Source organism: Pungitius pungitius, chromosome 12, assembly GCF_949316345.1.
Source record: "Pungitius pungitius chromosome 12, fPunPun2.1, whole genome shotgun sequence".
Lineage (NCBI taxonomy): Eukaryota > Metazoa > Chordata > Actinopteri > Perciformes > Gasterosteidae > Pungitius > Pungitius pungitius.
The window spans coordinates 1,017,478-1,028,985 of NC_084911.1; the positions used below are offsets into that span (position 1 = coordinate 1,017,478).

At 49.4% G+C, this 11,508-nt stretch overlaps 2 protein-coding genes across 3 annotated transcripts; both read left to right on the forward strand.

Annotated features, from left to right (window-relative positions):
• The first annotated feature begins 1,103 nt into the window (after nt 1-1,103).
• On the forward strand, nt 1,104-6,473 carry LOC119221112 (ectonucleotide pyrophosphatase/phosphodiesterase family member 7-like). 2 transcript variants are annotated; one of them, XM_037477570.2, is made up of 6 exons: nt 1,104-1,443; nt 1,864-2,009; nt 2,209-2,838; nt 4,622-4,853; nt 5,722-5,842; nt 5,980-6,473. In XM_037477570.2, the coding sequence occupies exons 1-6, from the start codon at nt 1,185-1,187 to the stop codon at nt 6,026-6,028; spliced, it is 1,437 nt and encodes a 478-aa protein (XP_037333467.1). In that variant the 5' UTR covers nt 1,104-1,184; the 3' UTR covers nt 6,029-6,473. The 2 variants fall into 2 exon arrangements, with proteins under 2 accessions (XP_037333467.1, XP_037333466.1); XM_037477569.2 differs by having other exon boundaries at nt 1,106-1,443; nt 5,977-6,472.
• A 759-nt stretch (nt 6,474-7,232) lies between these two features.
• Nucleotides 7,233-10,329, forward strand: cbx2 (chromobox homolog 2 (Drosophila Pc class)). Its single transcript, XM_037477492.2, is given in 7 exon segments — nt 7,233-7,425; nt 7,552-7,595; nt 8,591-8,656; nt 8,801-8,870; nt 8,973-9,623; nt 9,625-9,699; nt 9,701-10,329. Coding segments are annotated over 7 exon segments (1,506 nt in total). The 5' UTR covers nt 7,233-7,353; the 3' UTR covers nt 10,229-10,329.
• The last annotated feature ends 1,179 nt before the right edge of the window (nt 10,330-11,508 follow it).

Consider the following 11,508-nt stretch of genomic DNA (forward strand, 5'->3'; position numbering starts at 1 on the left):
GAAATTGCACTTTGTTTCTTGTTCTTCTGAGTTTGTATCTCTACGGTTGAAATGCACTTATTGTAAGTCGCTTTGGATGAAAGCGGCAGCTGGATGACATGTAATGTAATGAAATGCTTTTAGCCTTGTGGTCCGGGGGCCCTGCAGTGGGGGCGTATGGGCAGCAGGGGGTGCTAAAGGAATAAGCTGTGAGAGCCCTCGTGCAGGCTCTGTACCGGACTCAGAGGGTCACTGAGAGCGTCCAAAGTGTCCCATGGAGCGCAGATTCGGAGACGGAGAACCGGTCCAGTCCTGCTGGTGGTGAGGAGGCTGGGGAGTCAGCATGGGGAGGCCAATGAATATGAATGAGGTAAATGAAAGTTGATGAGTGTTATCCCTTATCTCCATAAAGATTGGACCATTCCCTTGAACCTCTACCAAGGACGCACACACAACAGAGAAGACATTTGAAGAGTTAGCTCGCGTAGCAACAGGGTGGACGTTGGTAAACTTACATCACACGAATGATGGGATGATATGAGCTGGAACAGGGAGGAGGGGGGTGGGCAGATTGCCTCTTAATAGTTGGTCCTTCGCAATATAAGAATTCAAAAAAACCTCATAGTATCTTTTAACAATATCCTGGGGCTAATACACACATCTGAGTTATTAAAATGAATCTGTCTATTAGGGGTCTTTTCTTCCCGGGAGATACACACTCTCATTTTCCTCTTCATTTTCCAGTGTCAGATCCATCATGCGCCATCCCGACTCAAGGTGAAACCCATCAAAGTGTCATTCCTCCGGTGTGGGTGATTCACAGGAAACTCCAGCACGCGGACGGCCGGGGAGACAAACAGAAAGACGGCATCAACAAGCGAGTTGGGGGCGGGGGGGGGGGGGGGGGGGGGGGGGCAAACAAGCCCCGATGCCCGGGGAGATTAATCTGCTTTTACTGCCGGTCCTCAAGAGCAAAACGAACACAACAACTCCCAGTCGTAAAAAGAATCTGCTCGTAAACACACCAGCCGGCCGGCCGAGATAAAGTCGGTCCAATCTGAGAGATAAGATACGCTGGGGGGGGGGCTGGGGGGGGACTTTGCTCGGAGGCTGTTGGGCACAGGAGCCTTCGGACGGGCTGCCGAGGAGGTGGATCGTTCCCCCGTAAATGCAGCCAGGGGCCGAGGGTTGCGGAGTCAGTCGAGATGTGGCGATTGCAGGCGTCGGCCGTCCTGTGGGCCGCCGGCCTCGGGCTCCTCGGGGCCCCCGCCGGCCTGGGAGCTCCGGCCAACGCGCCGAGGCAGAAGTTGCTGCTGGTCTCCTTTGACGGGTTCCGGTGGGACTACGACCGGCGCGCGGACACGCCGAACCTGGACCGCATGGCCCAGGACGGCGTCAAAGCGCTGTACGTCACGCCGCCTTACCTCACCATCACCAGTCCCACGCACTTCACCCTCCTGACCGGTAAGGGGTGGAAATTCGGATGGTGTTGGGCGGAGGGGGTCTGCGTGTCATGGCATGAAACTGCTCTTGAGTTTACTTTGCTGGGATTGAAAGAAGACTAAAAAGCCGCCGTGGTGAAAAAGGAATTAGTTGTAATTGAATGTCTCAGGGTCCAGCGGCTTTTATAGCGGAGTAAGATAATTACGCTTGGATGAGTGAGGGGGGAAGACGCTGCACCCGCTTCTTATTTTAACTCTCAAATCATCAGTGGCAGCTAAAAGGAATTTAACTTCCTTGAAATTAAATTCCTCTAATCTCCAAAGTTGGTCATAAGACCTTGTCCAAAGGCGTCACGCCACTCCAACCCGTTGAGTTGATAGAATTTGTTTAAATGTGGACGTTGTCACGCTGCGGATGACAGAGAGTCCCTCTTCTGCGCAGGCCGCTACATTGAGAACCACGGCGTGGTCCACAACATGTGGTTCAACACCAGCACAATGGAGAAGAAGCCGTACTACCAGACCCAGTTTGTCAACCAGTGGTGGGACAACGGCAGCCTGCCGATCTGGATCACCGCGCAGAGACAGGTCTTCATGCTACTAACCCAATTTGTCCTGACAAAAACACCATCGCAGGATGCGGCTGAAAGCTGGATGCAAATTGTCTTTTAGTTTTTTGCTGTTGTAACTGCACACAACTGCACACGTGAGAGCACACAACGTTACACATGTATATGTGTGTGTGTGTGTGTGACGCCGGTGTGTCTCCTCCCCCACCTCCCTACAGGGCCTAAAAGCCGGCTCTCTTCACTTTCCCGGCACGGCTTCCAGTTACCAGGGGCAGGTTGCCATGGTGCGGGAGGTGGAGCCGGGGTTTTACAACTACAACAACGAGACGGCGTGGCGGGAGAACACGGACAAAGTGATGGGCTGGTTCAGGGACCAGGACCTGGACTTTGTGTCCCTGTACTTCGGCGAGCCAGACGGCACGGGCCACAAGTTTGGCCCGGACTCCCCGCAGATCCGGGCCGTGGTGGAGCAGGTGGACCGGGCGGTGGGCTACCTGAGGCACTCTGCCCACCGCCACGGGCTGACCGGCCACCTCAACATCATCATCACGTCCGACCACGGCATGAGCACGGTGTACCGGAACGGCCTGGTGGAGGACATCACCCTGTCCCGGATCCCGGGCTTCTCCTTCAACGACCTGTCCTTCCACCTGGTGGACTACGGCCCCTCCGGGATGCTGTTGCCTAAGCCGGGCCTGCTGGAGAAGGTGTACCGCACCCTGAAGGGGGCTCACCCGCACCTCCACGTCTTCAAGAAGGAGGAGTTACCAGAGCGCCTCCGTTTCGCAAACAACGACCGGATCCTCCCCATCGTGCTGTGGGCCGACGCCGGATACGTGATCAACGGGGTGAGGTTTTCCTTTCATTACTTCATTACCTTTCAACCAAATCAATACGGAGACGCTTGCTTCCTCAAACTAAAATCAACAAAGACGATAGTAAGTAAGTGGGCTTTGTTCGCTAGCTAAAACTAAAAGCTAAAATGTCAACTAACGGTTGCGCAAAATCTAACGTGTTACTTTGAGTGCGCAGTGATATGGAACGATCGGGTCAATGTGAACAGCACCTGTACATTATCGTTGAATAATGCACCCGCCGTGACTCGCTCTCAACCAATCAGAACGCTGGATTTCATCTAACCATATTATAATCTCGAATACGGGACAATTCCGTATTTTAAGGGACAGCAGTAGCAGTCGTGTCAGTAGTAGTAGTAGCAGTATGGTAGGAGTAGTAGCGGTAGTAGTAGCAGCAGTCGTAGTAGTAGCAGTAGTAGCAGTATAGTAGTAGTGCAGTAGTAGTAGTAGTAGTACTAGGCCTGTTTTTTTTTTCAATTGCAGTTTGCAAAAACCATAAATTCCCGACAGCCGGCCACATAGCCACAGTGTCTCTTGGGTACAAATAGCATACGTGGCTACAGACAGCGTGCTAACAATAGATGTCGGCCTTAATTCAGTCCCTTTGATCCCAGCCTGTGCTACAGAGCAATGCCTGGTGAATCCAGCAGTGACCGACATGCTGGAGAGTTTGAAGCCACGTTGAGATGAGCAGCAGCTGCTTTATTCCCCCCTGCAGACCCCACCATCAGCTTCAAAGCATCAGTAGAGAAGTAGGAGACATTCAAAGGTAGTGAGTGGCATTCGGGGACATTGTTTGGTAGGAAAACCATCTTGAGACGGCAGCCTGGAATGGACAAACGTCCACTGGCTTCAGAGAGGGACTTCACTGCTACGCCCTCCACTTTGGACCTTTACCTGCTCCCCCAGCAGAACTGATAAAAAGGAAATTAGATGACAAGCACTGATACGATACACGATACGGATAAACAGTCTCTACGAGCAGTCCAGTTTATTCTGGAAATGTCCTCGTGTCTCGACGGCAGAGAAGCTTAAACTGCAGGAAATGATGAAACCGGACTCTTTTCTGCCAGAAATAATGAGTTAAATTTGAATCTCAGTACATTAGAATTTCAATCAAGTGGATTTGCACGTCCTCGGGATAATCCCGGCCCGCCTGATGACATGCGCAGCTCTCCAATGTTCATTCATTCGTGCCTTGGAAAAATCCTTAATTAGTGTTTTCACGTGCCTCCGCCGGGCCGGTACCTCTGCATCTGAGCACCAGATCCTGGCTTCATTTATAGAATAAATAACTGAAACACCAGGGAACTAATCAGCCGCGTGAGTCCGCTGATAAAAACAGGTTATCTGAGGTTTATGGGATCACGACTGTGTTATCTGACGCGTTGTTCGCCCCCTCTACAGCCACTCAAACTCCTTTGAGTCGGATCTCAGAGCAGGATAAGCAGGCTGAGGCGTTACATAACCGCTACGAGGAGGGTAGTCTGCACACGGATATTTTTAGCACTTTCGGCTGGCAATAAACCGAATATTTACCACAAAGTCATCAAAGGAATTTGTGCATTTTATGAGTGTGCTGTGAAAATGTTTATTTTGGAGCTGCCTTAACAATGTGTTGGATAGCAGCAACAAAGGGATTACACAGAGGGGACTCCTTCTCTTGGACGACACCTCCCTCTGCTGACAGAATGGGAGCAGGCCCACGGGCTCGTGAACCCCAGCACGCGACGGGGCCTCACGCTCGCCGTCTCCCCCCTCTGTGTGTTCGCAGTACTTCCCCGTTCAGTTCAACAAGGGCGAGCACGGCTTCGACAACCAAGAGATGGACATGAAGCCCTTCTTCAGGGCGGTGGGCCCGGCGTTTCGCAGGAACCTGGAGGTGGGGCCCTTCGAGACGGTGAACATCTACCCCTTAATGTGTCACATCCTGGGCATCCAGCCGGAGGTCAACGACGGCCACCTGGACGCCACCAAGCACATGCTCACCAGCGCCACCTCTCAGGGTGAGTTCATGAGGGGCTGACGAGGGTCTCCCCCCCCCCCGTGGCCATCATGTTTCCTTCATCCGGGCCTACACAGCAGGGAGGTGTCTAAAAACGACTAAAATAATCAACGTACCAACCACGAAGAGTGTAAAGAAACTACAAAGATACACAAAATGAAAACAAAGTGACACAAAAAACAACCTCAAAGAGAGAAACAACAATTCCACAGACAGAGGCGAGACACGTAAGAACCTTGAGGAGACGTAAAATCACTACAAATTGACATCAAATAAGAGCTAGAAGGATGACAAATATGGCAAAACAACTTCAAAGAGACAATGAAGGATCTCAAAGAAACACAAAATAATATTAAAGAGACATAAAATAATTATAAAGAGACCCATAACAACCTCAAAGATACATGAAATGACTATAAAGGCATAGAAAAAACTGACAGGCACAAAATTACCCCTCAGACATAAAACAAACAAAAAGGACAAATAATGACAACAGCTAAATTCCATATTTCTGTAAATTTAACAACATACTAAATCACCTCAAAGAAACAAAGCTAAAAAGAACAAATAGCAACCTAAGAAAAAATAGACAAAATAACAAAAAGATCAATAAAAGACACGTGTATACAAATATTGTTTGTACTGAAAAAAATAATCTTTTGGTGCTACAGTGAGACTGTAGGAGGAAGAATGAGTCCTAAGAAGTCATTGTATAGAACTTAAAAGCAGTTACAGCGCCACCGTGTGGTGAAAAAACAGAAGCGAAAAACTGGTCCTTAACTTGTATGTGTATATATACACAAACCATGCATGAATGCACTAAATCATTGGAAACAAGCTTTCTAAAAACACACATTCTTTGGTTGCAGGAGAGGTGAACTTCCTTCCAAACGTCTACATTGGATTTGTTGCCGTTGCTGGATTTCTTGTTTTAGTTTTTATAGCAACGACGTCCAGAAAAATAATCCAGAACCAACGCAGCAATAAAAGGTAACGCCTGTCATTACTGGTTTTATTTGAATGGATTTATGTATGTTATTCAGATGCTAGTTGTACATTTTAACGCGTGTAAAACAAAAACTGCTGTTTGGCTGAGAGTTATTTCTCTTTTGTTTTTGCACCAGAAGCTCAGAACATCTTCCAGAAATGGAAAAGACGCCTCAGACCTCATTGTGATCATCAGGAGAACAAATGCTGCTCCCAATGGGGGAGTGAACTGATCTTCAGGGATTATCTTTCATATCCTTCAATGCACTCAATTTATTTCAAAAATATTATTTGTTGTAAGAAACGTAGAAAACAAATGAACAGAATGGAATCATTAAAAAAAACTGAACAGTTAATCTGTGTTGTATATATAATGTATGTATAATACTGTGTCTGTTTAACTACCCGATTGTAATTAAATGTTTTCTTAATACTGTGACGGTGACCTAACATGAATAAAATCATTAGATTCATCATTAGTACTTACATCATAACTGCTTATGAACAAGGCGTTCTCCTGATATCAAAATAAAAGCACGAAACCAAGATGAATACTTTAATCACAACTACGTGTGTTAGTGGTGAGAATAAAGCATCGATTATCCCAACACGTGCACGACTCTACTTTTTCTCCCGTATGAATAAGGCGGTTCGATCAGAGGACGGTGGCCGCCGAGGGACACGTTTATGAAAGCGCATTCTCATTTGCCCGCCTCCCTTCGAGTAGCTTCAAGAGAAAGACACTTCCGGTTTCAACTTTCAAAATAACACTGTGCCTGGTAACGTTATTTCCCTAAGATGCCATGGTGTGAATTTCTGTAAATATATATTTATTACTAAAAATGTTAGTTTAGTGCAAATTCTAGAATGTACTATTTTTTATGCATGTTTTACTGATATTCAAATCAAGATGATTAAATGATGCACAAATACCAAAACATTCAAATCAATCTGTGACAACTGTACTTCATGAAACGGATTCTTTTAATCAACTCAAACGCATTGTTAATATTTACTTTTTAACATCTGCAATATTAAGAAGCTATTAGTATTACTATTGAAGCTATTTCTCAAGGTCTATTTGAAAATATGCAGATGTCATTAAATAACGGTCGTGCAATAAGTTAAATAAAAGACTTAAATGTACATTCTATTTCTATTTACAATGCTTCCGTCAAAACAATTTCAAAGAGTCAAAATGACCCTCAAATGGTCGATAAAAAAGGCCAAGAAAACATACAAAACAACGGCGGGAACACAAATCAACTAAAGGCAACAAACAATGACAGATAAACTGAAAATAATTGCAGAGATACTAAATGACGAGATAAAAGTTTGATGGCGGAACGAAGCTCCTCGTTGCGTTTATGGAAACGTTTCGACGTGTTCTGGTGTGGAGCTTTACTTTGAAGGCCGCGCGCCGCGGACATCCTGTGCGCGCGGCCCGTGACTGCGGGAGGTGCACGCGCCTCCTCCCGCCGGATAAAGGAGTGCAGGTCGGGCAGGAGGCAGACATGGAGGAGCTGAGCGCCGTGGGAGAGCAGGTCTTTGATGCGGAATGCATCCTGAACAAGCGGCTGAAGAAGGTCGGACCCGGGACCGGCTCGTCGTTGTTGTTGTTGTTTTTGTTGTTGTTGTTTCCTCCTCTTCTTCTTCTTCGTCTAACGGCCGCTTCCCGACGTCCCTTGTTTTTGTTTTGTTTTTCCTTCCAGGGAAAGTTGGAGTTTCTGGTGAAGTGGAGAGGCTGGTCGTCCAAGTGAGTACTAAAAAACAACAACAACACCCCCCCCCAACACACACACACACTTCTGTTTATTCATCAGTAATCCGTCCGATCCACCGAGTCCGGACAACAACAACAACAACAACAACAACAAGACATCGTCACGTCGCGTTCTTCTGGTTTAATTCCGCTTTCTTTTGTTCATGGCGCGTCGCATTCTGGAAGTTTCCCCCACGCGGAGGCGGATCTATTTTAAACCTGTTGTTTAAAAGCATTCACGCGTTCACGGAGCTAGTTTTTATGGCACAATAGTTGTGTTATATACCCCCCCCCCCCCCCCCCCGTCTAAATGTATTAAGCGTCTCTCCTCGCGCTCCCCTCCTGGCTGTAATCCTCCATCAATGCGCGCGGCTGCCTGCCAGCTCCTCGGCTTTCGGTTGGAACCACATCCTTTGTGTGTGTGTGCGTGCGCGGGCACGGGGGGGGGGGGTCGGTACGGTGGGGGGGGGGTCGGTTCAGCGGGCCGCTGGTCATAATGGGGCCTTCTCAACAACAAGTGATGAGGAAGGAGAGCAGGTCATTTGCAAAAGGCCCGACGCGGTTCCTCCATGTGTCCGAGGGTTTTACCGCTAAACCACTAAAACCGGGTCAAACGGGACCAGTGGAGCCAACAACGCGGGGGTTTGAGGGGGGGGGGCACTTTATTTAGAAAGAGGAACCTCCCCCGACCTCTGGGTGTGATTTGTTTTGGTCACATTCAGGTTTGAGTCCTCCTTTGTGATCAAATGCCCATCTCAGTGAGTTCTTCCAGGTGGACGTTCTTACCTTAATAAACTAAAAAAGTGTCATTAATAAGTCTCGTTGTGATAATAGTCCACTTTAAACTGATGTATTTCTGTTTAGCTCTTTTTGAATTTCACACTTTTATTTCAATACTTGGAAGAACATTGTTTTTTTAAATATAAAATAAAAAGCTGAGAGGAGATGTGATGTGAGCTGCTTCTTCCTTCTTGTGCTCTTTATTGCAGACACAACAGCTGGGAGCCCCAAGAGAACATCCTGGACCCCCGTCTGCTGGCAGCCTTCAACAGGAAGTGAGCATATTCTCTTTATATTCCATGTTCTTCATGTAAAAGTCATCCTGAAGGCACACAAGAACATCTGAACGTACAGCACTGCTAGAAGGAAAGCGTGGAGGAAGAACATTAGTCGATTCATCTTCAATGTTTGTTTCAAAGGGAGCAAGAGAAGGAGCTTCTGATTCTTAAGAAAGGGAAGCGTCCGAGAGGACGGCCGCGGAAAATTCTAGTGAGTAGAACCCGAAGCAGAGTCATTATGAATACATTATTGATACATTATTGATACATTATTAATTCAGTCCTCGGTGCTAATTCTGCTTTTTTTATTAAGGAAAACGTTCCCGACGCTCCGAAGTCCAGCACCTCTTCATCCGGCTCCTCGTCATCCTCAGACTCCTCCTCCTCGTGCTCCTCAGACTCCTCCTCCTCGGATGAAGATGACGAGGACGACGACCACGTGGCTCTGGCGCCGCCGGGGGTCCGGACCCGAGACCTCCACCCCGTCCCCCAGAAGAAGGCGCAGATTCTCGTGGCCAAACCGGATCTCTCCAAAAAGCGGAGCCGCAGGCCCCCGTCGCCCGAGGCCAAGGAGCTCCAGCAGGGGAGGGGCCCCCGCAAGGGGCCCAGAGACGTCGACCTCCCCGGCGCCATCAAGAAGCCCGTTCACCCGGCGGGCTTCACCTTCATGGGGTTCCACCGGGGCGCGCCCCGCGACGCGGCATCGGCCGGTCCGACCAGGAGCTCCCCGGGTCTGGGGGGGTCTGTTAAAAACTGTGTGCGGTCGGTGCAGCCCGCCCCCCTCTCCCTGAGCAGGCCCGTCCCGAGCAGGAGCCTCGGCGAGGGCAGGCTGCCCGTCTCCGGCGGCACGGACTCTGACCCGAAAGCCTCGGCGGGGCAGTCGAAAGGGGTGGCGGCGTTGAATCTGAACACCTCCAAACACCTCGTTCAAGGAGCCGCCCATCACACGCCGACCCCCCCCCACGGGACAGAAAAGGCCTCCGGCCCCCGGGGGTAAAGTGGCGCCCGCTTTGCCGCCGAACACCGCGGCGGTGGGTCAGCGGCCCCCCCCCTCAGCCGCTGAACCTCCAGGGCAGACGGGCGCAGAGCGCCGGCGTTCCCGGGGGCCCGAGGGCCGCCGCCCCCCCGGCGAGGCAGACCCTCGTCCTACAGAGCCAGGAGTATAATCCCGCCAAGGCGCCCGGGAGGCTTCAGACCAGGAAGAGCCACCCGGGGGCCGAGAGGGTCAAAGAGGCCACCGGGACCCCGCCCCCCCGGGTCCAAACCCGGCTGGAGCAGAGCGGCGCGCTGACGGAGGTCCAGACCCCGCAGGAGAGGTCGGAGGGCAAGAAGGCCAAGATGAACGACATGAGCACAGGCGAGGACGAGAGCTGCTCCGACTCGGACCAAGACCCCCCCTACGCGGTCGGGGGGGTTCACGCCGTCGCCTCCCAGAACCTGAATCAGGACTGGAAGCCCACGCGGAGCCTCATAGAACACGTGTTCGTCACGGACGTCACCGCCAACCTGGTCACGGTGACGGTGAAGGAGTCACCGACCAGCGTGGGCTTCTTCATGCACCACTACTGATTGGAGGGGGGGGGGGGGGGGCAGATGGGCTTTAAAGCAGACATTGGGGGGTCCGGTTTCTGAAGGAATGAGATAAAAAAACAAACATGTGCTGTAGAATTCCTGAGTGCTTCATCTCTTATTTTTTTAGTAAAAAAAAATTGTTTTAGGTTTAAAAGAAGAAAAAAGATAAAGGACAGAACATCAGTTTTTGTGTTTAACTTATTTACTCGTGCCTACAAGTAGGAGGACGAGGAGGAGGAGGAAGAGGAATCTTGGGGTCCCGACACCCTGGAGATAAAGTGACTTCATAATTCGGCTCTTCCTCATGGAGCCCCGTTGCTTAGCTACCTCTTTCTGTGTGTCTCCTGTTGGCAGCAAACTGCACCGTTATTGCGCCTTAGATGAAAAAGCCGGTTTATCGGGGGGGTCTGATACCGGTATCACACACACACCGTGCAGCGATAAGACTCTGGGGGGGCAGAAGGAACCTCCTGGATCTTTAGCTGATGATGTTCCTGAACTCTTCATCCTGGACCAAAGGGACCTTCAGGGAGCCGATGAGAGGAGGCGCTCGCAGTGATGCTCAAACACGGGGACGCTTCTTCTTCTTCCTGTCAGGTCATGTGAGTCCTCTAGTCCAATCAGAACGTCACGCTGATGGAGCCTGAAGATGATCTTTTGTTTTTTTACAAACTTGGTATAAATGTGCTTCTCTATATTTTTTTTAGCTCTACTAACATCTCAATGAATGTTCTACTTTACAATCTATTTATTTGAAGTCCAGAGTCTTTCAGGGTAGGACGTGTCAGCAATCCTTGTATTGTGCCCGTTGTCACGTCGACTAATAAATGGTGCAAAAAGCCTTTCGTCCGCCTCCTTTGGGTTTTCAAATAAGCACAATCAATCCGTTTTTATTATCAAGGCATCCGCTTCATATCGACGATGTCATTTCATGTCGTAATTGGCAAGTTGATTCTTGAGTTTTGTCCAATGCCCTTTTTGTGAGGTCACAGTAAACCTTTCTAATCGTTTTATCCTCAGGAAGCGTTGATTTTTGTGTCATATTAAGGTGCTGTGAGATCTGGAGCTTGTGAGAAGGGTTCTTCTGCTTTTCTCTTGAGTTGTGACAGTCGATTTTAATATGTCTAACTTGATGATTTGTAGCTGACGTAGAAGTTCCCAGTATGACGTCTCATCCACGAGGTAAACAAGGAGACCGCGCGGCCACCAGGTGGCGCTGCTGTTCTGGAGGCCTCTCCATTAACCACTCGTCCTCACTACAGAAGAGACGTGTGCTT